Genomic DNA, 26439 nt, shown 5'->3' with positions numbered 1-26439 from the left:
CCAGACTGGGAATTGAACCTGAACCCTTTTGGTGTACAGGATGACACTCCTACCAACTGAGCTATACCAGCCAGGGCCATCCCATTTTATAAATGAGGAAACTGAAGTATAAAGAGGTCAACTGCCCAGTGTGAGGGAACAAATCAGAATTCACATCAACAACCCTATGATGCTGCTCTGGCTGGTGTGGCTCAGTTGATTAGAGCATTGGCTCATGCACCAGAGGGTCAAGGGTTCGATTCTCCATCAAAGGCACATACTTGGGTTGCAGGTTGGATCCCCACCCTCATGGTATGTATGGAAGGCAACCAATTGATATGTTTCTCTCACATCGATGTTTTGCTCTCTTTCTCTTTCCCTCCCTTCCATGCTCTCTAAAAATCAATGGAAAAAATATCCTCTGGTGAGAATTTAAAAAAAGAAAAAGAAAAAAAAGATCCCTCTGATCCTATTCTAAATATCATAAATGAAAATGAGCTGAAGTCATCTAATAACAGATCATTAAAAGGAAATACAGTAAATAAACTGACATTAGAATTAACATCAAGATACAATAAAAGTAAATATAAACAATCAGCATTTATAATAAAACCAACAATTTATTTCCCTTCAGAAAGTAGCAGTTCACAAAATAGAGAGCTTTTTTACCTCATTAGGGGAGGTCCCGTGACTTTGTTAATTTTAATAATGTAGGTTTTTACAAGGCAGATTTGTTTCTGCAGCAAAATAAAATTAATTAAAGCAATTCTTGCTACAGAAGATAGCCTACATTTTTATAAAAACAATTCCAGAAGCTATTTGTCCAAAAACATAAGAATAAGGAATAATAAATAAGAGAAAAAACTGGAATTTCAAGATAGATTGAAAACTAAATGAAATGGGCCAATTTTAAGAACACAGAAACAAATGTTAGAAAGATAGCTCACCCGGGAAATGATTGGTACAAATAAACAAAATCCCTCCAATATCCTAGGCTGGACTACTACTTTAAGAATAAAGAAAGAGAAAATTAGTAACATCTAGTTTAAACTCAGGAGTTTTCTTTTAATGAGGCCATAAACTAATATGAGTAGGGTGGGAACCACACCAAGTGTTTTCTATTCTTTGTCATAAATAAAGTGCTTTGGCTGAGGAAAATAAAAGTTTAAAAAATGAAAAATTTTAAATATGTTTTAAGTAGAATATGTAATCAGACTAATCCAAAGATTGTTCAGAGAGACTGATCTCATAGTGATGAAAACAATCACAAGAGCAAGAGATTCCATGCATTCATCACTCCACATAAGGCAATTTCTATGTGAAGCAAAGCCTTAAAAGAAGGGAGGAGGGAATGACATACACAGATAGTGACTGTGATTTCAAAATGGACTGGGAGGCAGGGAGAGAATTTTTTTTTAAGTCAGGGAAAAAAATCACCCAGCTAAAGTGGCTCAGTTGTTGAGTGCTGATCTATGAAGTTATGGTTCGATTCCCATTCAGGGCACATGCCCGGGTTGCAGGTTTGATCCCCACAGTGGGGCCTGCAGGAGGTAGCCGATCAATGATTCTCTCTCATATCTCTCTATCCCTCTCCCTTCCTCTCTGAAACCAATAAAAAATGTTTTCAAAAATCAGAAAAAAAACCCAGTAAGACATGAAATATTAAAAGAATTAGATAGACTCTTGCCTAATAACAATAAAAACCTTTAAGTTTTCTAATAAGCACAGATTAAGAATTCAAAGATGGAGGGGGGTTGGTGGAGGTGGAAGAGGGTGTAGATAAATGGTGATAAAAATAAAATTTAAAAAACAAAGAATTCAAAGATGTGAGGTTTATTTCAGGGCACTTTTTGACCATCATAAAAGGGAGATGCCCTTGGGGGAGGGCATAATTTACCTCTACAAAGGAGCCCTCAGAGGAAAGTTCCTCTGGCATCCAGCATTGATGCCTCTGCCCTCTCCTGGACAAACAGTAGGAAGAGCAATGAGTCAGGGTCCAGAGAAGGCTAAGTAATGGCAGGTCTCCATGTCCTCAGATTCTCCCCCTTTTACCCTTTATCTTTTCACTCAGAATACAAGTTAATCAAGTGATAGAGTTCAAAAATACATATGAAACAGATTTAGAGATGCACAATTTAACTGAGAAAGCATCTTTAGCGGAACACAAAAGTTTCAATACATTAAGTTTCATGGTAAACCTTGAATAAAATTTGCAGGGAACATAGAATGTGAAGTTCTCTTTAAACCTCATCCTTGAAACTCTGAAGGAAATACTGCTAGGCCTTTTTAGCAAATTTTATTAAAGTTACTGGTTAATTGTAGGTTTTATATAGTGTATTTTTATACAGAAAATTTACTTCACAGTTCTGGAATTATGCAAAAGGTTATATTTATAAAGTCTGTTCAAATCTAACCTCTTTGCCTGGGATGAAAAGCTTTTCTCCTAAAAAGAATAAAAAGAAACACAGTGTGTTTTACCATAAAAAGAAAACAAATAGAAATGTGCTCCAACTCCATTAATTTCCTCAAAATTACTTTATAATGGAGAGAGCCACTAACCACACTGTTTCTTATAGATTCATACACATAAACTGAAAAAAATCTCTCAATAAATTAAAAACAGACATGCAGAATCCTACAGAAGTGAACTATTGGCTTTCTAATTTTTAAAACACAGGTGAATTTAGTATACAAGTACGGTAAATAATGAAAGCTAGGTATTTAACATTCGCTTTCTACAAGATTGGAAACAAGAACATGAAGTGTCTCTGCTCACAGAATATATATTTCATGTTCAAGATCATAAATCAGCTCAAGATGCCTATCAATAAAAATAATAGTAAAAAGCTTGATTGTGCTTGTCAAAAAATAATCCAAAATTATTTCAGAAGTTCACTTGAAGATTTTTGCTAATTGCCTTGCTTGCCATAATACTTATTACACACAACAATTTTTATAATGGCAGCTTGTCATAAAATAATGAAAATGTCCCCTGTAACAACAAATCGAACTAGAGATAACCATTACTATGCCAACTCTGGCTATCCAAATTTAAGGAACAAAACATATTTGGAAAATCTATATACATAAAACCCTAATAAGCAAATAGACCAAACGGCAGAACGACCAAACAACCAGTTGCTATGACATGCGCTGACCACCAGGGGGCACATGTGAAACATGGCGGGCATCAGCAGCAGAGCACAGAACATGGCGGGCATCAGCCATGGCAGGATGGTGGAGCAGGTGAGCAGGGGCACCAGACCAAGGCGGGGGGCCAGTTGCTGTCATCTGGGTGAGCCTCTGGTGATTACTGAAAATTCTTTGCTCCCAAGCATCATAGTCACGCCGGGTGCTCACATCTGCTGCCGGTGGCTGCACCTGCTACTGGCACCAGCCCTGCTCACACCCGCTGCCGGATCCTGGCGCCGGCCCCAATCACTCAGCGCTATCAGTGGATGTGAGCGGCGGCTGCCGCCCCTGATCACCCCAGTGCTTCTCCACCTCCCCTTGCTCCTGAGGGGTGATCAGGGCTGGCAGCCACCGCTCGCACCCACCGCTGGTCACGGCCCTGTTCGCACCTGCTGCCAGTGCCAGAGCCACGGCTTACACTTACTGCCAGAGCCGGCCCCACTCATACCCACAGCCGGCACCGGTGCTGATTGCTTGGCACCTTCAGCAGGTGTAAGCAGCAGCTGTCGGCCCCAATCGCCTCTGAGGGCTTCTTAACCTCCCCCTGCTCCTGAGGGGCAATTGTGGCAGCAGCCACTGCTCACACCTACTGACGGTGCCGGCCCTGCTCGTACCCACTATTGGCGCCGTCCCCAATCCTCTGCGCCACTGGGAGCAGCAGCAGTGGGAGCGGGGCTGGCCAAGGTAGAGGATGGGCCAAGACCCGCCCCTGTGTCCACCGCAGCTTCGCGGCCCACAGTTCCTTTCAGGTGCACAAATTTGTGCACTGGGCCCCTAGTTTTAATATAAAACTAGAATTCTCATTAACCAAACTCTTGCTACTGAAACTCAGGAACCAAACACATTCATATAATGGGCTATATCCCTAGCTACCTGAACCTACAGTCCAAACTTTCACTATTTGCACTCAGAGACTAAATGGATTCAAATGTCTAGAAATACTTGTCCCCCGTTCTTTGGTTCATTCTTTTTCCATAAGAACAGGACTTTAATTCTTATCCACCACCAGCCCCAATCCCCGAGTACCACATTTAGCATTTTACCATGCCATTACATAGTCCCCATAAACATCTTATTGGCTAATATCCCCATTGAGGGGATTGCTGTAATTTACTCAACTTCTGCTCTACCTCTGAATGTTTATTTGGTTCATTTTCTCCCTGCAACCCAATAAAAGTTTCCAAAGTTGTTTTTTTTTTTAATACAAACTTTGTTCTGCATTACAACTACAGGTAAATACTTTACACATTTTATAATATTTTAAGTTATTTTTGCAAATTGTAACTTAGTATTACATTCTTTTGATAGTTCTCTGTTTGTGTTCAAATATAAATCCCCAAAGTAAAAAAGATAGTTATATTTATCTTTGCGTTCAAATATAAATCCCAAAAGTCAAAATAAAAATAACATTTAAAAATGGTCACATGTAATAAAACTAAGTATAAAATCCTTCTCCTAAAGATTTATAGTTTATATTATATATTCTACTCTAAGTTGGTTTCAGTGGGTACCAATTATTTTGCCCCAAATCCCTGTGCCAATTTCCTGTAAAAGTGATATTTAGTTATCAAAAGATAAAAAGATGCACTTATTTTTGCTTTATAAAATTTTAAAGGAGAAAGAAATATGTCATATCTATTAAATCATTTGCCTCAAAGTAATATTAAACTTCCACTCAATATTATAGTCTCTAAAATGGACTAAAACAGAAGCTCTTGTAACACTATTAAATGAAATCCCTAAAGCATCTCTAAGGAGTATAACATTTGATCTGTTGAGTTAATGTCTGCTATAATTACCAGGAGTAACCCTTATAACCTCAAATACTCTTAGATGGGGTGGGAGGGAAGCATACCACACGTGCATGCACACCCACTAAGTGACTTCATGAGCACAGAAACTTGAAAAAACCACTCATTTCAAAAACAAGAGAGTAAAGAGGAAGAGAAAAATGCCTGACAAAGTGTGTGTCTGATAGGAAAAAGTATAGAAGTCATCAATGAATTTTACTATGCACAGTGACCTTTAATTGTCACTAACGAGATGAAGACACTACCTCAAGCTTGTGACTGTTATAAATTTAAGTAGCCACGTAATTTTCAAGTAAGTGGGAATTCACAATACTTGTGTTCAGAATTCAGCAGAGGTATAAATCACCTCAAAAGTCAACCTATCTATTTTAAAAATATTATTAAAGGTAGCCCAAGGGGAGGTAGTTCATGTCAGACTATAGGACAATCTGTTGCTACTCCTTCCCTAGAAAGCTCCTGCTACCCTAAGGTCATTTTCATACCTGAGTGCCTAAAGTAAACCATTGTTTTATGCACCATTTAAGAAATTTATTTAAGAACCTCAAAATCCAAATCTGTGACTTAAGCCCTAATAAAACAGGTTAATATTACTCTCTCTTAAGCTTAGGTGTAGACATTCTATTTTCTTCCCTGCTCAACAATGATTTTTAATTAACAAGTTTGAAACTTTCTCTTTGTTTTTGTGGGCCATATGAAATGTTCATATTGCAACAGAAATATTTTTCTCAAAAGAGAGAAACATAAACAGTATGAAGGGGTTCACTGCTATCTGAAGATGGTCCTTTGCGCACCACCACAATAACAAACATGTTGAGATCTTCATTCTCCCTCTCATTTCTCAATTTCAGCCCCTCACTTCATTAAAATCGATGGGAAAAATACTCTGTACTCACGCTGGCATTCTATGAATTGATGAATAAAAGTGCAGTCCCCGCCATTCTTTGAAAGCAAGTGCTCTAATAAAGAAAGAAACACCTTTAAGGATATAGTTTGTTGCTGTTTTTGAAAACCAACAGCAAAGGTAGAAAAACTGAAATGTTTTAACATGGGTAATTCTGAATGCCATTAATAAAAGTTTAATATATTTTAATACTAACAGCAGACATTTTTGGAGTTAAAAGTGAAATGACTAAAAATTGTAGTTATATAATCATTATTTTATACCCTGAATGGTTAGCTTTTAAAGGTGCAGTTTCTATCCAAAGTGTTCAAGAAAACCATAGAAAAATATTGCTTTAAAAACTTTGTAATATTTTAAAAACATACTTTTCTCTATGAGAGCTTAATAAATAATCTTAATTTCAAAATTTTACATTTGTTCTTACTAAATACATTTTCAAATGACTGTTCTCTAACAGTCCCTCTTTGAAACTATTCATCTGAGTTAAGAGGAAAAGATATTTTAAGAATACCTTTAAAATTTTAAAGAAAATGATGTAATATTTTAATTTTTAAACTTTCATTTCAGTCTTCCTTTTTTAAAACATAATTTTCTTTTTAATCCTCATGCGAGGATATGTTTTTCATTGATTTTTAGAGACGAAGAGAAGCAGGAGAGGGAGAGAGAGAGAGAGAGAATGAGAGAGAGAGAGAGAGAGAGAGAGAGAGAGAGAGACACCAATCAGGTGCCTCCCAACTGGGGATTTAACCCAAAACTTAGTAATATGCCCTGACTGGGAATCAAACTACAACTTTTTTGGTGTATGGGACAACACTCCAACCATGTGAGCCACCAGACCAGGGCCAATCTTACCTTTTGAGCCTTTTAATCTGTATTCATATACTATCAAAGCACTACATTATTTATTTCTGTCCAAATGATTAAAATGAATGCCTGCATATTTGAAAATAAGAGCTTGGTAAATGGTTTTCCTCAGGTCAAACAGAATTTGGTTTTTGGTTTTTAATGGATGCAGAGAATCAAAATCTAACACAGTAGTTTAATAAAAGTTTTAGTTCTTTTATTACAATAATCTTTACTTTGATTCAAATAGTTAATTTCTAGATCTGGATAACATCTTTCAATTACATATTTTTATCTTTGAGAAGTTCAAGTGTTAAAAATATACTCCAACATGATGACTATCTGGAAGGTGTGAAAGCACTACAACCTGTCACAGAGGACAATGAGTTAGTACCATTCTGTAAAACCCTTTTTTCTCTTCTCCTTCTTCTTCCTCACCCTTCATCTCAACTTTGCTTGAGGGACAGAAATCTCCTACCCTGATCACTCGTTAGCCCCCTTGACATCCTTACTGACAACCTTCTTCACGTTCCTTTATCTAGTTACATGAGTGCAGAGCCTCCAGTCTATAAGCACCCTCAGTATAAGACAAAAACATAGGAAGAAAGATTGTGAAAATGTTTTAGAGACCAATGCCTTACATATCCAGAACAAAGATAAAATATAGTCCCCAAAAAGAAAAAGACTAACTGCAACAGAAATTTGAAATTTAAAAAATGTCTAATAAATAGCATTTGCCAATTGGAGCCAAAAAATCCAAAACAGGATCGCTCAATTCAACAGCAATTACCAAGATAAAAAAAGCTGTTTTACATAAATCCTATCTGAGCTATAACATTTTTTAGAACTCAAACTATACAAACATCACTGCTAAATATGAAAACTCATTTGAAACCAAATTTTAACCTAACTAAAGGACTTCATAAAACTTATTTGAAACCAAATTTCAAACTAACATCAAAGGACTTTAGATGACATTGATTAATGCAGGACATCCCACCATTAGTCACCAAGCCAAAAATCACCCTTTCATCTACTCTGATTTTAATATCAGGATTCTACATGAAAATATTTCCTATACCAGTTTAGATAAAATACAAGGTTAATATGAAAAGATAAATATACATATGACTTCCACAAAGCCATCTCCTGAGATACATTAGAGAAATCTCTTTCAGATAATATATGTAAAGGATTGTATCATGACACTTTTAATACCCTATTATTTGAATTCTGGCCCTTGGGAACTCACTTTGCCAAAACTATAAAAGATGTTAGTGATAATCCAAAAGGAGTGTGGAGCGTCTATGACACTAAATAGGGTTGTAGGGATATAAAGAAAAAGACAGATACGGAAACATAATAGAGATCCACGATACTTAAAATGCATTTTATTTATACATATGAATTTCCTATGGATTTTTATTGATTATACCTGTGTTGTCCAATATTGTAGCCATTAGTTACTTGTGGCTACTGAGCCCTTAAAAAGTGACATCTGCTGTAAGTGTAAAACAAATATAGACTGATTTCAAAAACTTATTAAAGAAAAAAGAATGTGAAATACTTCATTTATAATCTTTTAATATTGACATGTTAAAACAATATTTTTGATATAGTGAGTTATTTAGCAATATTATTAAATTTTTTCCTGTTTCTTTTTATATTTTCAATGTAGTGACCAAAAAATTTTAAATTATGTATGTGGCTCTCGTTTTTCTCAGAAATTTAGAGAAAGCTAGCAATAGTAAAGCCATGTTATGAGCCTTACAGACATTGAAGTTATTAAGGTCCCTGAAACTGGCTATAAGAAGAAAAAAAGTATTAGACAGTGCTTTTCTAGACCCTCTAAAATATATTCAAATTATGCTAATTAGAAAAATATATTTAAAATTTATAGTACAAACCTGTACTTCTAGTAGCTATGTTAGATTTAATTTCAAAAATGGAGTTTATAGAAGTTTTAATCTTAACATCTCTAGGCATTTTTGAAATATTCTCTTACTTCTATATTTAGCTGTCTTTCTATTATTGATAGAGTAATTTTAGTTAAAATCATGTCTGATAGCCCATTATGGCTATGGACTTTGGTAACATTGGAATACTTGATAACTGGTTTGTTATTTTATCACAAATAATTCAGAATAGATCCATCTTATTCCAAAATCCACTCTGTAACTAAATCTGGTATAATGAAGTTTTTGTGCATATCCAGATATTTACTACTCCGTTTCTTTAAAGATATTCCATTAGTCACTCTCACACTACTCAACTTATCACCATTCAAAAAACAAACACACCAGCAGGGAAAAATAGTAATAGCAAGGAATACCTTAAAGTATCCCAAGTCTCTTATTCAGTCTTAAATCAAGGAGTTATCTACAAGTATTCTCATATACATCAATTGGAACTGGCAAAAAAATGTAAGCAGTAATTTGACAACTCTAAATAGTATAAAGATGGTTCAGTATATATTCAAGGAATCTCTTAACTGAAGAAACAGAATGTTTTCAGCTTGAGTGAACACTAATATATTAAATAAATGCATGCTAAATCAAAAGGGTGATGTATTTGAAAAAATGTACATGCCAGAAAGATAATAAAAAGGCAAAATAATAACAGAAAACAAAATCATTTAAGGATGACAAGCTTTTAGACCACTTAAGTCATTTTACATTTGTTTGCTGAATATACTTAAGAGACAGAAAAAAGTACAATGAATAAAACTACACCTTTAAAAATTCTCAAGTTGAAACTCAAATTGGAATTTTAAAATGTCAATATATTTTATAAAAAGACCAGTCAAATAACAATGATTAGTGAAACTTTTTAAAAATTTAGTTTCAAAATTCATTACATATTCAATATTAGGTCTTGACTTTGCAGCTTACATAAACACGATTACCTGAGCCTATTTTGCCAGTACTTGATTAAAAAACAAATAAAAGCAAAATAAACAAAAAAAGTGCCTTCTAACTTTATCAGAGTTTGATTGCTGCCCAAGAACTAGAAAGATATCCCCTTATACAAGAAAAAAATATTTAAGAAGTTCTGGGTATCAACCTTGATATCTTCTACTAACATCTGTATAAAAACTGAGCTGAGAGGCACACAGATTTGCAAACACAGAAAACAGTTTTATTCATTCTATACTCCAACCATCTAATGCAGAATCTGGCACTTATTTGGTACTCAATTAAAGTTGGATAGATGGGGAAGGGAGGAGTATGTTGGTATTTTGATGAGTGAAGGAATTTAGAAGCCTGGGTAAAAGTACCCCATGTAATAGGAAGAAAACCAATAGTGGCTATAGATTTTTGGCAAGAGATTACCCAAACTATCCAGAAAAAAGGATCATAGTATCACGAACTAATAAAGGATTTTTCAGATGGCAGAATGACTGGCCCTGCTTTCTCTGATCTATGAAATAAATGAATAAAAAAGCAATTTCTATGACATGTTCAAGGGCTCAATAGGCTGTTAAGTAAACTCTTGGCTGGGGCACAAATATAAAAAATGAGCATCAACCTACAGAACCACGAGGTCATGGTTAGATTCCTGGTCAGGGCACATGCCCAAGTTGTGGGCTTAATCCCCAGCAGGGGGCATGCAGGAGGTAGCCTATCGATGATTCTCTCTCATTATTGATGTTTCTATCTCTCTCCCTCCCTCTCTCTTGCTCTCTGAAATCAATAAAAATATTTTTTTAAAAAAGGGGGGGGGCAATTATCCCCAGGAAGCAGTACTTGCTAAAAGAAAATAATAGTATAGTTCTTTGAAAAATATAGTGCGGGGAAAGTCATATTATTTTATTATTCGAATAATCAGAATTTCCATATAACAAAGGATACCCAACCATAGATTACAGCACTAAGAATTACAAAACAAAGGAACTGAATGGTCTATGAACAGCATGCTTTTCATTCCAAACAATTAAAACCATAAAAACCTGACCTCTCTATCCTGATTAAATAAAAGGATATCATGAAAGAAAAATATTTAAGTTTTTTACACTACCTTTTCCTGTGCTTCCATTTATTTTAGGTAAGAAGTCATCAACTTGTATCCCTAGGATTAAGACAGTGTATCATTGCCTGATCAAAGAAAGGATTACTTTAAAACTGGTCTCTCGTGTAACCATGGCATTTTGTATTCCTACTAACACTTCACACTTATTTTTACAAGAAGTGTCCAACTTGCCATCCTCTATCAACTCAGAGAAAAGACTGTTTAGTAGTCTTCCAATGAACCTCAAAAAAAAAAATAAATAAATAAAAATAAAAAGGATCCTGCTGGTCATGTATTTTTCTCATTTAAATATCTCTAAGTGGAATATCTCAGATACAAAAATTTCATTCATCTCAAAGGATTAAACAATGGTGCCCACTGGTGGCAATCAAGCATATTTTTAAAGGAAATTTTATGAAAGAGTGTAGATACTTTATACCTGATATGTAAAATATCACTTTTAAAGAAAATAAGTAACCAGTGTGAGATAGTAAACATCAAAAGTTTAATGATAAAATTCAGCTTTAATTAAGAAGTTTGATGACACCTACCTAAGCTGCTGTATTCTTTAAGAGTTTTCTCCTGAAGATGTTCTAACCGTACTGTAAATAAAAGTCCAAGAAAAAGATATTTCACAGATAAAAAGAAAAAAAATCAAATTAAATCTATTTCTGGATGAGCTAATTTACCTTGTAAAGCTGTTAGCCTTTCATTGGTGAAGTCATTATCAGCTTGCAAAGCTTCTATTTTTGCCTGGAGCTCCTGTTCTTTTTCTTCCATTTCATCTATTTTATGTTGTAATTCTTTTTTCTCAGCTTGTCCTTTCTGTTGGATTTCCTCTTGTTTTCCCTCTGCTATCTGTTGAGAAAGAAATAGACAATTCCGTTATTTAATAAAACCTGACCTTGTTTTAAGAAACCTAAAGCAGAACTGCTTTTATTTACAAAACTTCTAAGGAGAATATTCAATATTATAGAACATATTTGTAAATAGCAAAATGATGTCAAAAGTGATCTGCATTGGGGTCATGCCTTCATATCACCTAGGAGAAAAAAACTTGTAGCAAGCAAGTAGGCTCAATATACAGAAATAAAGTGGTCAAAATGAAAAACAGATTTTTAAAGAGGGAAATAATAAGGTTTTCCAATGAAATTACTATTGTTGCAATTAGTTTATAAGTTCTAAAATAAAACTTATTCTGAAATTTTAAACAAAATTATGTTTAACTACAGTAATGATGGTTACAAGCACTTTTCAAAACAACCTCCTTTTTACAAGACCAACAAGAGGTATGCTCTCGCCTTCTCTAACAAATGTTATCTCTTCTAGCCACTCAATCCATGGTTTGAATTACATACAGATGGGTCTTCACAAACTCAGTTATAACATTTTAAAGGACCAACTTGCCGTTACCTATGGTCTGGTCTGTCCTTATCCTATATGTCCCTATAGCTACAGAGAGCTGAAGCGGAAGCAGAGTCAAAGGCACCCTGGGAAGCTACAGGGTGCAAGCAGATCACTCCAAGGTTCTCTGCGGGCTTGTTCAACGCTAACAGCTGGGCCCTGCCTTTGGGACTGCCTAAAGGTAAGCAGATTCAGATCGCTTCCGGAGTGGCATGCGGTGAGCTGGGTCTTGCTGTGCTTCAGCTCCCTCTTGGTCTGCATCTTGGCCCTCACTACCGCAAGGAGCTTCCTCAAAAGTTTCCCGCCACCCGGGTTGGCTGAGGGGCTCCGGCGGCAGCAGCCCGATACCGAGGCGGTGCTGAACGGGAAGGGCCTGGGCACCGGCACTCTTTACATCACTGAGAGCTGCCTGTCTTGGTTAGATGGCTCTGGATTGGGATTCTCACTGGAATACCCCACCATTAGTTTGCATGCAGTGTCTAGGAACCTAAATGCCTATCCACGAGAGCATTTATATGTTATGGTGAATGCCAAATTTGAAGAAGAATCAAACGAATCTGTTACTGATGAAGAAGAGGAAGACAGTGATGATGACGTTGAACCTATTGCTGAATTTAGATTTGTGCCTAGTGATAAATCAGCATTGGAGGCAATGTTCACTGCAATGTGTGAATGCCAAGCTTTGCATCCAGATCCCGAGGACGAAGATTCAGATGATTACGATGGAGAAGAATATGATGTGGAAGCACATGAACAAGGGCAGGGGGACATGCCTACATTTTACACCTATGAAGAAGGATTATTCCACTTAACGGCCGAAGGCCAGGCCACACTGGAGAGATTCGAAGGAATGCTTTCTCAGTCTGTGAGCAGCCAGTATAACATGGCTGGAGTTCAGACAGAAGATTCAATAAGAGGATTATGAAGATGGGATGGAGGTAGATACTACACCCACAGTTGCTGGACAGTTTGAGGATGCAGTGGTTGATCACTGAAAATGATTTTATTTTGCTTTGGGATTCTGCTCATAACTGTAGGAGAGAACCTGGTGCCTTTTCCTCTGTGGAGTGGGTGTTGATGAAAATATTTTTCCTTCTCCAAAACTTCCTGAACCAGTTCTTTCTTGAGACAGACTGTATGAGACAACAAGTTGTCACCAGCAGAAGAAACTATGACCTTTATAAACCAAGGTGAATTTACTTAACCAAGAGGGTATTTGTAGTTTATCTTTTATCCCCAAACTTTCTGTGTTTAGGTACCTTCTGAGTAGGCCTATAATTCCTGCCTTCAGTGTATGTATCTTCCGTAATCTAGCAGGGGTATGGGGTGAAAATGCACGGGCACTTAGGTGTTGGTAGACGGGATGGAAGAGAGGCTGAATCTAAGATAGACCACTTTAGGGCCTAAGGACACCCTTACCCTTAAAAAGAAAGACAAAGATCTCAGATGAATCTGGCCTCTGCTCGTTCTCCACAGGGGTAAGGATCTTTTTACTATTGGGACCCAGATAAATTCATTCAGGCATCTCTAGGGAGCCTTTTTGGAAACATCCCAGCCACACATACTAACACAAGTCTTTCTTCTAACTAGCTTTTGCTCCTTTCACCATGTTTCACCAGTCTGTTCTATTATAGCTTCTTAGGTTATGTTATATCCTTTCATTTGTAGCCTCTTAATTCAGTTTCTGTAGCAGAACACATGAAATTGGGATGAAGTACTCCACATGATAATTGTTTTGTCTTTGTAATAGCTTAACAAATAAATTTAGGTTTTCTATGTTATTGTACTCTCATTCTTGACTAAAACCATTAATGGGAAATGTGTTTGTTTTTTTAAAAATAATGTTGGCAAAAATGAAAAAAAACAAACGATAAGCAGATGCAAAATTTTTTTAAAAGTCTGAGTACCTTGGGTTTTGCTGTCTATTGTGAAGTACTGACTATTTATTTCCATTAAGAGAAACTATGTCAACTTTTATAGACTTTCAATTATCTATGGCAATGGGGTTTGAGCTAAATATAAGCACCTTATTTTTACTATAAATTTCAATGATTACCAAATTTTACATCAGCAACTGTTCCGCAATAGGGCCAATTAACTTAATATACTTTCAAGTTGAGTAAACACATACCTTCAGTTTATCAGATAAATCTTTAATCTCATTAACTGCTCCATTATATTTATTGGCTAATTCTCTTAATTCTTCCTGAGTCCGTTCATTCATTTCCTTCAGGTGGGTACATTCATCTTCAGTATTACTCAGACTTCGCTGCAATTCAAGTTTACAGGCAATTGATTTAGGATTAATCCACATTCTAAAGTCCATTTATAAAAAGTGTAACTCTGTGGGCTGTTCTAAATCAACATCTGCCCTGAACTTCATGTAAATAACAAGGATTTCAATTTACTCCAGATGCATGCTAAAACAGAAAATACAACTACGAATTAAAAACACACACAACAAAACAGGGACAGGGAGGAGAGAATGCTACCTTTATATAATTACACTTTTAAAAGGCCACTGAGTATGACGTTTATTTAGTCTTGAAAAAATTTTAAGCCTCTCAATTCCTGAAAGCAAGTTCAATAATATGCAGCAATCAATTTAATAAGAAAGTTATAAAACAGCTAGCAACTTTCTTTCCTTGCATGTCAAGTTAATGACATGTCAGTGAATCAGTCACTATGGGATAGAGCTATTATAGAAACTATCCCTATATGGAGGTATGTATACTATTTAGTTTACAATGGGCATTTTAACCAAATCCAGTAACAGGTAACTTCTGTGGTAATTTTACATTGGTTCAAAGGAATGACCTGTGTTATCAATAAGATCATTTTAAAGCAATGAATATCATATTTGTTTAAAAGACTTAAGAAGGACCTTAGAGATAATTTCTTCTTTGAATCTTTAAAGTTAAGACAGTTAGTTTTCCTCTCTGGAGGATGGGTAAAGTAAAAACATTTGGTGTAAATTCTCTGCTTTATACTGATTACCCTCAACTGGAAGAAAAGCAAACTAAGGTGACAGGAGATAATTCCCTGGCACATATCCTGGTCCATTGTGTGCAAGATGAATCCTAAGCAGAGAGCAAATAGTAAGATGCCCTGGTCAGGCTTTTATTTCCTCAATCACTAACTAGGGACCATAAGCAAGAGAACTCACATAGTTTTATTGGTTATGTTGAGAATTCCTGACAATGAGAACAGCTCGCTGCTCCCTCCCATCTGACGGGCAGGAAATATTTGCTAGCTAAATAACACTATCCAAGTTTCCTGAAATATTAGCCATTTTATGCTAAAATTTAAAAATCATATTACTATTTAATATTTATTAAATTGAAATACCTCAACTTCTGAAAGTTTTCTAACCACTTCAATTTTCTCCTGCAGAACCCGCCTCAGAGACTCTTTGGCTGTCATCTCATAGTTGTGTTTATCCTCTTGTAATGCTATGAGTTCTTTCCGTAAACTATCTTCTGTTTGATTCTAGGATTAAAAGATATTTATAATTATAGTCAAGTTATTTTTTGAAAGTATTTACCATTTGAAAAAATAACAAATTATGATGCTCTTTGAATTCTATATGAAGATACAGTAAAACCTTGATATAACGGACTAATTTGGGTGAGGGGGTGTTGTTAAAGTCTAAAGTCTGTAATATAATAAAGGTTTCCCGAATACATTATGTTAAAAATTTGACAAATTTGCCCAACTGGCGTGGCTCAGTGGTTGAGCATCAACCTAGGAACTAGGTCATGGTTCGATTCCCAGTCAGGGTACATGTCTGGGTTGCGGGCTCGATCCCCAATACGGGGGTGCAGAAGGCAGCCAATCAATGATTCTCTCTCATCAATGATGTTTCTATAGCTCTCTTTCCCTCTTCCCTTCCTCTCTGAAATCAATTAAAAATATTTTTTAAAAATTAACAAATTAGTTTACATGTTTTATTTATGTAGACATGTTTGTATAATTAAAATTAAGTATGTATGAAAAGTTTAATTTCACAGAAAAGTTTTCTATGCGTTACTGTAATTTTAAATTTATAATGAACAGGTCTAATAAACATGTGCATTCACCAATCACCATGAGTAAACAAATACACATGGCTGGGGCGTGGCCTAGCCAGTAGGAGTTAAAGCTGCAGCAAAGCCCAGCCAGTGTGGCTCAGTGGTTAATCATCAACCCATGAACCAGGAGGTCATGGTTTGATTCCTTATCAGGGCACATGCCTGGGTTACAGAATCAATCCCCAGTAGGGGGCGAGGAGTGCAGGAGGCAACCAATCAATGATTCTCTCTCATCACTTATGTTTCTATCCCTGTCTCCCTCTCCCTTCCTCTCTCTGAAATCAATCAAAAACAAAAACAAAAAAGAAGAGAAAAACTGCTGCAGAAAGTCAGGCCCCAAGAAAACAGAACTAATTACCGCAAGCAAGGCAAAGTGATCACATGCTAAAATTGTTTACAAGTGGTGACTTTTGGATTTAAATATGTAGGCCAGAATTGTAGATATGTAATACTTATTTATGTCAGTGAAATTATTACAGTGTTTTCTCCAACGGATGGCCTATTTGCTAAAATTTGTTAAAAATCATAGTGAATTAATAACAAAATAAAACACACCCATTAATTTAATTATAAGCAAATCTTGGTTAAAAACATTTAAAAATTAACAGGATGTTAATTTTCACCTATGACATATGGACCAGAAATTCTGTCCATTAAGTCTGAAATTCATTAAATCAAGGTCCAAAAAATCAAGGGTTTACTATACCTTCAAACACAGATGGTGTTGGCTCTGTAATTAAATGAGGTTGTATTTAAAAGGTGCATTAGTGCTCTAGCCAGGTAACTCATTTGGTAAGAGTGTTGTTCTGATTCGCCAAGACTGCAGCTTTGATCTCCAGTCAAGTCACATACAAGAATCAACCAATGAATGCATAAATAAGTGGAACAACAAATCAATGTCTCTGTCTGTCTCTCTCTCTCCCTTCCTTTCTCTCTAAAATCAATAAAATCAATCAATCAATAAAAGGTTTCATTAGTAAATTATCCTTCACAAATATATGCATACTTCCAACAGAAAAAAATCAAAGACAATTAAGAATTTCTCTCAACTATACAAAATGAATTATCTCTGCTATTTTTCATATTCTCTGTAAGCCACAATATTTACATTTGTGGACAAAAATCATCTATCACCTTCAAAGGGCCCACGCATTTTAAAACAATGGTTAAACCAAAAGGAGTAAGACCACCAGAGGGAAAAGCTGATCCGAAGTCTGAGGCAGGAAATGTACAAGATGAGCCTGGAATGTCTTGTCTGATATGAAAGCAGGAAGCTATCAGACAGAGTCTGCTAGGGTTCTATCAAAAGGACTCAGGTGCCAACATGAAGTTCTCATGGATTAATGATGGGGTAATTGTGCATCAATAAGAAAAACAAACACTATAGGACGAAATACACCAAACATATTAAATCTAAGGGGAGAAAATAGTTCATGATCATTCTTTGGTGGATGAGAAGGAACCAATTCGTTATTTTGAAATCTAGTAATAAAGGGAGAAACCCATTTACCCTGCTTTTTCCTAAAGAAAGTGTACTTTAGGCAAACCAAGTAAATGAAGGGATGATAAAATTACATCACCATTTTTACAACCTTGAATAAAACAACAGATGTAGGCAAGGATCATCAATGACTGCTAATATCCCCAAAAGAAAGACAACTAGACATATGATACCTCTTGGTAAAAGTACACAATACCACTCATGAAGTGCATTGGCAAAATAAAAACACACACACATAAAAAAAACTGAACCTAAATCAAATCAAATCTCTAGATCAAACTACCAATTTATGGTATGGGATGGGGAGTTAGAATGTTTTTGTTTGTTTTAATATATTTTTATTAATTTCAGAGAGAAAGAGAGAAACATCAATGATGAGAGAGTATCGGCTTGACTCCTGCATGCCCCACACTGGGGATCAAGCCTGCAACCTGGCATGTGCCCTCACCGGAATCGAACCTGTGACCTTCTGGTTCATAGGTCAACACTCAACCACTGAGTCACACCGGCTGGGCTAGAAGAATGTTTAAATAACAATCCAGAATGAGAGAAATAGAGGACAAATGACCCAGATTCTCCAACAAATATCAACTGTGAAAAAAGATAAAGAGTTGTACATGGGTATTTACTATACAGTTCTTTCTACATACATGTATGTTTGAAATTTCACATAATGACAAAGGATTTAAAAGAACAGTGAAATGTATAATTGTTTTTAGCATGTACTTAAAATGACAAAAAATTGAAGCTACATAAAAAGTACATATTTTTCTTTATGTACTTGAGATTAATACTTACTTTGGAGCATGCCTGTAATTGGTTTCCCATAACTTCTAACCGTGATAAGAGTCTATCTTCATCTATTAAAGCCTGTTGAAGAAAAATCAAATACAAATAAAATCCCAGAGCAATTAAAAAAAATAACATATCAAAAAGACTGCCACTGCCCAAAAAAGAAAACCATAAAACTGACCAATATCCAGTGTAAAATGCTAAGTTTTCATTATTTGTTCATTAAAAAAAAAATTGTTTTTGCTTGCTACAAAATTTTAGTTTTAGTTTAATCAACATCTAAGGGACATTAAACTTAAATGCTTCTTGTAAATAAAGGCAACTGGAATACCTGCCAACTGGTATCGGAAGCCTCTTGGGTGATGGCTAGTAGCCGCTGAAGCGTGGCTAACTTCTGTTCCAACATCTGTTCCCGATGTAAGGCCTCCTAATATTACAAAGCACAAGAGATTCTAATAAACTCACCTTGATTCCTTTGAAGAGTAATTAATTTTTAGCACATTCTGAAAATACTCTCATATTACATTCCACTTTGTATCTTACTTTCAAACATGATAAATCTACTTTGTAAAATATACATATACAGGTCACATCATTTTAGCCTCATTTGTTTGGCTGCAAGTACTACTGTTAGGTGTGCTCTAACAGCAACTTCCCTTTTAACAGAACACAAGTCACCTTGGTTTTTTTTTTTAACTCATAATTCACAAGAGTTAAAAAAAATACACACACAGAAACAAAAACCCACAGTAGAAGAATCCAACAAATGTTTTTTTAAAAAAATATATTTTATTGATTTTTTACAGAGAGGAAGGGAGAGGGATAGAGAGTTAGAAACATCAATGAGGGAGAAACATCGATCAGCTGCCTCCTACACACCCCCTACTGGGGATCTGCCCACAACTAAGGTACATGACCGGAATCGAACCTGGGACCCTTGAGTCCGCAGGCCGATGCTCTATCCACTGAGCCAAACTGATTAGGGCTCCAACAAATGTTTTAACCTCAAATTTTATAAATATCAATCAATCCGCTCTGGCCAGTGTGGCTCAGTTGGTTGGGCATCATCTAGGGCACCAAAAGGTTGCCAGTTCAATACGAGGTCAGGGCTTGATCCCCAGTAGGGGGTGTGCAGGAGGCAGCCGATCAATGTTTCCCTCTCCCATTGATATTCCTCTCTCTTTCTAAAAATCAACAAAAATATCTTTTTAAATCAATCAATTCAATCTTCTCAATATCATAAACTAATGAAACTTACGGCAAACTAAGTCAAAACAATCTTGTCAAATACTTCTTTTTTTAAAAAAAATGCTTGTATGGATTTTTAGAGAGAGGAAAGGAAAAGGAGATAGAAACATCAATGAGAAACAGCACTTGGCTGCCTCCTGCATGCCCCCTACTGGGGATCAAGCCTGCAACCTGGGCATGTACCCTGATGGGGAATTGAACCAGTAAATTCTTGGTGTGTGGGACTACACTCAACCAACAGAGCCACACAGGCTGGGAGCAAATACATCTTAATGGGTTAGCTGCATGGGTATGACAGCTAAAATAAAAGTATCTTTTAATTTTTCCTGTTTAAAAGGTTATATACATATACATATAAATATATATACATTATTTAAAAAAACACATTATAGAAATTACTTCACTTCCAAAGCCTACTGCATTTGCAGGTGTCCTGATTATCTCTGTGACTGTATATGACTTAGCAATTAAATATGCCAAAAATAAGTTAAGAATCCAAGTACTTGTTGAATGTAATTAAGGAGTCAAGGAGTTATATAACTACTTGGCAGCTGCAAAGAAACGTTTTTACAGAGAAAGACATTGGCAAGTAAAGCCTTATCTCTAGGTCACTTGTTAATATTTGATAGCTATTAAGAGGGTCTCCTTCATGGAAGTCAAGGTGGAAATGCTCACACAGTTGTGGTTTTGGCATATCTTTAAACTTCATTTCTTCTATTTCTGTTATTCCTTAAAGAAGAACACTCACCACCCTAATACCTCTGAGCCACCTCAACAAAGAAGCATATGCTTCAAATACAATACTTGAGGTTTAAAGCATGCACTTATTGCTCTCCACATCCTTGATAAATAATGGTTAGGAAAAATCTGGTCTAATTGGAATTAGAGTACTGGTTTTTAATATAACTCTAAGAGTATAGATGAAAGAATCTAATAAAAGCCATCCTGCCCAGAACCCACATTAAAACACAGCTAACACTTATAAGAGACTAGTTGCCAAGTTTATTTTAAACTTCTAAAACATTCCTAATATTCAGGAAGTACACTCGAGCTGCAAATTTTACTTAAAAACAAAACCACCAAACAACCACTACTTCCACTACATCAGGGGTTCTCAACCTGTAGGTTGCGACCCTTTCACAGGGGTCACCTAAGACCATCGGAAAACACATATATAATTACATATTGTTTTTGTGATTAATCACTATGCTTTAATTATGTTCAATTTGTAACAATGAAATTGGGGGTCACCACATGAGGAACTGTATTAAAGGGTCGCGGCATTAGGAAGGTTGAGAACCACTGCACTAGATGGTGTAATTACACTTTTTTTTTTATTCAATCTGACTTAAAACTTCATAACTCCACGAACCAAGTCCTAACATAAATCTAATACTTTCAGGAATAGGCTTTTGGTTCTAAGGGATGAATTGCATCTATTCTAGTTTTTATTCAAAAGGTTTACAACTTACATTAGAACTTTACCAATTCAAAAATATGTATACAGAAAAGTCAGTGCAGTATAATTTTCTCTCAGCGAATTAATAAAAGACCATTGAAAGATTACTCCTACTATGAGTATTTAAAAAACTGGTAAGAAAGTTAGAGAGTACTCGAGTGACTGGATTCACCATCCATGATGACTAGTAACAAAAGTGTATAGCCTTGGGAAATCATTTTACCTATACGAGCCCCAGATTTCTCATATGAAAAATGACATTTGGACTAAATGAATCTCAAAGTTTACTTCCATCTCTCTATATAAGCGATCTAGGTCAATTATTGTGCTTTCTTACTGTATGGTAAACAACTACTAACATTTATGGAATACATTTCATGTGCAAGGCACTGTTTTAAGTGCTTTAGATATATTAATTCATTTATTCTTCACAATCCTAAGAGGTAAGTGCTATTATTATACCCATATCACAGGTGAGGAAAATGGGGCATAAAAGAGTTAAACAACTTTTCCAACAGGTCAGGAGGTAAAGCCACAGATCAAGTCCAGGGAATTCTGGCTAGAGTCTACGCTCTTAAATACTCGACTAAACTCCAAGTGTGTAAAGCTGCTTTTCTATGCACCATTACATGATCCCCAGTGGAAGATAAGATCTGATTAATACATTGATAATTTTATTTTCAAAGATGTGTACATTCTTAACTGAGGTAGGACTGTTCTAACTGATTCCTATAAAAGAATGTAGGGACCCATGATCACTGGTTTAGTTCTATTGTTTTAAACAAAAGGCAACTGAAGACTTGCAACATAATGACTCACCCAAGGTCACAGAACTCATTGAGTAGCTGAACCAAGATAAAAACCTCAATCTCTAAATTCTGGATCCAGGGTTTTCCTTAACCATGCTCCCTCACCAGAATAAGAAGAATCATAATCCAGCCCAAGTCTACGAAAACCAGGAAGAAACTAATATTTGTTTCCTTTTTAGAGATTTGTATGGCTCTTTAAGTATGGTATTAACTTCCAGTGCAAGTATCTGCCCTATGAAGAAACTTTTTCATAGAGCCAGCAGCACAGCACAGTCGTTAAGAGCAGAGACTCTGAGATTTGACTATGTGCGTTCAAATTCCAACTCTAACACATACTAGGTGTGTAATGTCCCTCAGTTACTCCATCTATAAAAATGGGAATAAAATACATACCTTATAGGATTGCTGTGAGGATTAGTGAATTAATTAGGTGAAGTGTGGCATGTAATAAGTACTATATAATTATTTGCTCTTAATATCATATTAAGCAACCATCTCTCCAGGTTTACTTTTATTTAAAAGTCATCTATAGGTAAAGAACTTTTTCTGACACATCCTCATATTTGAAGAAAAAACTTCTCTTGCAAACAGAACCTTATCTTCTCTAGACTTAACAATCCTCTTCTTTTATCCTTTCTTCTTAAGACCTATTTGTAATCCATTTTTTTACTATGAAAAGGTATTTATTTAGAACTTATATCTAACCAATATTTCTTTAGCCTATATTTTTGAACTAACAAAATCAAACCTAAGTTGTTTAATTTTACTTTTAAAGACTAAGAATTCTTAAGCTTTATTTTTACCTGTAGATACTGAGAAAGCTGGAATAGTTCCTGAGAGTACATACTTGGAGTGTTAGCAGCAACCTAGAAACAAAATGATAGTATCAACAGTCATACAAAATATTTATAAAAGACTTTAAAGCCAAACCAAGTCCCAAAAATGCCCATTCACGAAATAATGCAAAATAATTTTTTTCAAATTAACCAGTTCCTTTAGTTTTCAAAATATTTCTGCCCTATGTCTAGAATTTATAAGTAGTATTTATCATGCTGGCCAGTTTGAGATTTATAAGAAGGATGATAGAACAAGTCTTTCTCATGAAAATATTCCTTATAAACCAAATCACAAACTTATAGCTACAGAGCTTTTTCTTAATCCAGAAATAATACCACCTAAATCAATAGATCTATCTACATTTCCCTCCCCTTTCAAATTTATATTTAAATAGTTCTTTAATATGTCAACAAGTCACAATTCATTTAGAAGTAGCCATCTTCAAAATGGTATTTGTATGTGGGGGTACAGGGAGAAGAAATACATGAAATGTAACACTGAATCCAATGGCCATAGGCAACGAAAATAGTTTTGTGTTTTTCCCCCCTTTACACTACAGGTCGGTTTTAAGAAGAAAAAGATGGGAAATTATGGTGTTTAAACATTACAAGTAACAGTCAAATGCTTAGAACTCAAGAGTATAAGAACAAATACCTGCCATAATGGGTTTCTTCCAAGTGTGGAATATAAAACCATGGCATTATTCCAAACAACAACAAACAAAAGACGGGCACTAATAGGTTGCTGAGACATTTACCCACACTCTCAACACTACCAAGCCTCATATCTTAACTTATTCATGATCACACCATTACCAAGTTATTCATGATCACTAATAGAGTCATTCTTGATTAGGCTCATATTTATTAATAATGCTAGCAAGAAGACAGAGAGGCGGCATTATTTTTTAAAGTTAGTCCTAAATCAGCAAGGCCATCATTTACTTCTGAAATAATTCTTGGTATTCCTGAAGTTGGTGACTAACCACTTTTACTTCTAAAAAAGGAATCTAACAGAGCACTTTTGCTTCAAACAGGCTTTCATTCTTTATCCAAATGGAAGAAAAAAAATGTAAAATGTTTTCCCCAATAGTTTAGTTACTGCACTAAGAAAACTCACATATACATTAATGTCAAAAGATACAAAAGATGCTTGGGGTTTTTTTCCTTCACTATTTAGCAATGATATCTACAGTTTAATACACCATTATTTCTGAACAAAAGAAAAAATATTTTCTAACAAGTAATTATTGCAAAATTTCTGACCAAATCAGGCTAAAACTGATCAATCTGCAAGGACAATAAAAGAGCAATTTCTATAAACCCATATTTCTGTGTTATTTCTATGTGTAGATATATGTAGAGTGAAGTCTCTGTGCAGAAAGCTTTAATAAATACTTCGAGACAGAACTGTATTCCAAAATAAAGAGTAGTAACAAACACTTCTTACTTTTGGCTAGGCACAAAACAAGTACTTCTAGTCTACATAGCCATTTACTTGAGATAACAAAGGCTTTTTCCTAAGAAACATTCAGTCTAAATTCTCCAGATATTGAAGATCAGAAGACTACAGCAACCATATATCTATATGCATTCTATAGGTTTTGTTACAAAAGAGAAATAAGTTTCTAAGTAAAGCATATTAAAAACAAACAGAAACATTTTTCAAAGCAATAGAGCTGAGTTAGTTTGGAAAAAAACTATCATTGGCAACTTACTTTGTCAACAGGACTTGGTAATGGAGCATGGATGACACTGAAAAGTAAAAATTAGAATTTTTATCTAATTTCCGGACAACAGAGGAAACAGAATATGACAGTACCAGAATATCTTAAACCCTAAAGTTGACATACAATTGCCTTTACATGATTAAAAGAATGTGAATTATTTTTAATCCTTCATAGAAAATAAGATAATAAATATACAAACCTTTCATACAAAATATATTTCTAAACACAAATTCAAAATCCACAATGTATTAAATGCTCTTTAAGAATCCTCTACTTAATAAGAGCTATGGTGAATTTCTTGGTCATAAGAACTTCTATATGAAAAAGAAGCACTCCTTAAATTATCCATTTCCAACTTCTATATGAAAAAGCAGCACTCCAAATTATCCATTTTGGAACATGTAAATTAAGTTCTTTTAAAATTAAATATTCCTATACAGAAATTCTTAAAAAACATAGTTCTATTGAAAAGAAAGCTATACTTTGGAAGCCTGTTTGAGTACAGAACAACTTTAGCTAATCAAAAGAGTAGTACTAGTCTTCTCCACCCAGCCGCCTCACACGACTAACAACTGAAAGCTTAGATGTAGGTATGAAACTAAACTCAGTATATCCTCTTAAAGATAAACAGTAAACAGATAGTATTAACTGGTACTAATTGTCTTTTGGCCTTATAAAGTTACTACTGACAGAGAGGCAGTGAAGTATGACAGTTAGGCATGCAGGCTCAGAAGTTACACTGACTGGGTCCAGTTCTACTTACCAGCTGTGTAATCTTGGGTTTCAGCTTTCTCATCCATACAAAGGGAATAATCATAAAACCAACCCCATGGGTTATTGTGAGTACTGAATGTGCTGGTATAAATAAAGAGCTTAAAACAGTACCTAGGGCACTGTAGCACTTGATCACTACTACCACTCCCATCAGAACACTGCAGCGTAAGGAAGCCAGGGTTCCTATCTTACAATGTCCTGTAAGATGATGTATGTGGGCTGGGGTTGAGTAGAGGGAGCAAAGAGCAAGGATGCCATCCATGTCCCCTACCAGTTTCTAATGGCACCATATCCTAGAGGTCACTCTGGTGAGAGTCAGCTTGAAGGCTGACTGGGTAAAACCCCTAGATTCAATTGGTTAATCATATGTAAGCCCCTGAGAAACTGATCTTTCAGGACTTAAAAATAGAAATGACAATTCTGATCCCATTGTAGTAAGTGCAAACATCGTAAAAAACTGTTTCAATTAATCATGAATACACTAAAGTGCTGAACGAAAAGGAACATTAAGTACCAGCACCTCTCTCCCTTCTGAGCACCTTTGATAGATATCCTGTACAGACTCTCACTGAGACCTTATAATCCTTTACTCTCCTTGTTTGATTTCCCATCTGTGATCCCCAGCACTGTGACCAATTCATCTCTCTACCCCCAGAACCTATCACAAGAACCTAACAAAGCTGGTGCCTAATGAAGACCTAAAAAATTATGTACAACTCCAGTTTTCTTAGTGATTCAAGTACAAATTTTTTTGTTCTCGTGAAAATCTTAAAAAGCTAAAAATCAAAACATTTTATAAGTGATATATATTTGTACTTTACCAAAACTATCTTGGATATAGATATATTCTATTTGAATTATGGAAAAAGTTCATATGCAACAAGAAAGGTAGAAAAGGAAAATTGTTATTTAATGTTAGGGTGGGGGGATTTGTTTCTTATCATTTAAAAATTATTTGTAAAGCCCTGTCCAGGCAGCTCAGTTGGTTTGAGCGTCTTCATGAGATACCCCAAGTTTCGGGTTTGATATCTGGTCAGAGCACATACAAGAATCAATGAATGTATAAATAAGTGGAACAATAA

The 26439-nt window shown here is 35.4% G+C and overlaps 1 protein-coding gene, 1 non-coding gene and 1 pseudogene across 21 annotated transcripts in view; 2 read left to right on the top strand and 1 right to left on the bottom strand.

Moving 5' to 3' along the window:
* Window positions 1–26439, bottom strand: part of SLMAP (sarcolemma associated protein) — a 156152-nt gene that overhangs the window by 42998 nt on the left and 86715 nt on the right. For 6 of the 20 annotated variants that reach the window (XM_006090881.3, XM_006090879.3, XM_023755736.1 and 3 more), the window contains 10 exons: window positions 24572–24608; window positions 22821–22883; window positions 18833–18928; window positions 18508–18579; window positions 15487–15627; window positions 14270–14407; window positions 11424–11592; window positions 11286–11336; window positions 10744–10794; window positions 5876–5938 (listed from right to left, as the gene is read on the bottom strand). In XM_006090881.3, coding sequence (XP_006090943.1) covers window positions 5876–5938; window positions 10744–10794; window positions 11286–11336; window positions 11424–11592; window positions 14270–14407; window positions 15487–15627; window positions 18508–18579; window positions 18833–18928; window positions 22821–22883; window positions 24572–24608 — 881 coding nt within the window. Of the gene's footprint in view, window positions 1–5875; window positions 5939–10743; window positions 10795–11285; window positions 11337–11423; window positions 11593–14269; window positions 14408–15486; window positions 15628–18507; window positions 18580–18832; window positions 18929–22820; window positions 22884–24571; window positions 24609–26439 lie in introns of those variants that run through there. The other 14 variants (XM_006090884.3, XM_023755732.1, XM_006090885.3 and 11 more) reach the window with 9 other exon arrangements.
* LOC111826484 lies at window positions 8415–8538 on the top strand. Its single transcript, XR_002829817.1, has one exon. It is a non-coding gene; the product is annotated as a small nucleolar RNA SNORA33 (small nucleolar RNA).
* On the top strand, window positions 11681–13914 carry LOC102419402 (annotated as a pseudogene).

The sequence above is a fragment of the Myotis lucifugus genome, unplaced genomic scaffold (genome assembly GCF_000147115.1).
Source record: "Myotis lucifugus unplaced genomic scaffold, Myoluc2.0 scaffold_83, whole genome shotgun sequence".
Taxonomy (NCBI): domain Eukaryota; kingdom Metazoa; phylum Chordata; class Mammalia; order Chiroptera; family Vespertilionidae; genus Myotis; species Myotis lucifugus.
This window is presented reverse-complemented; position numbering and strand designations above follow the sequence as displayed.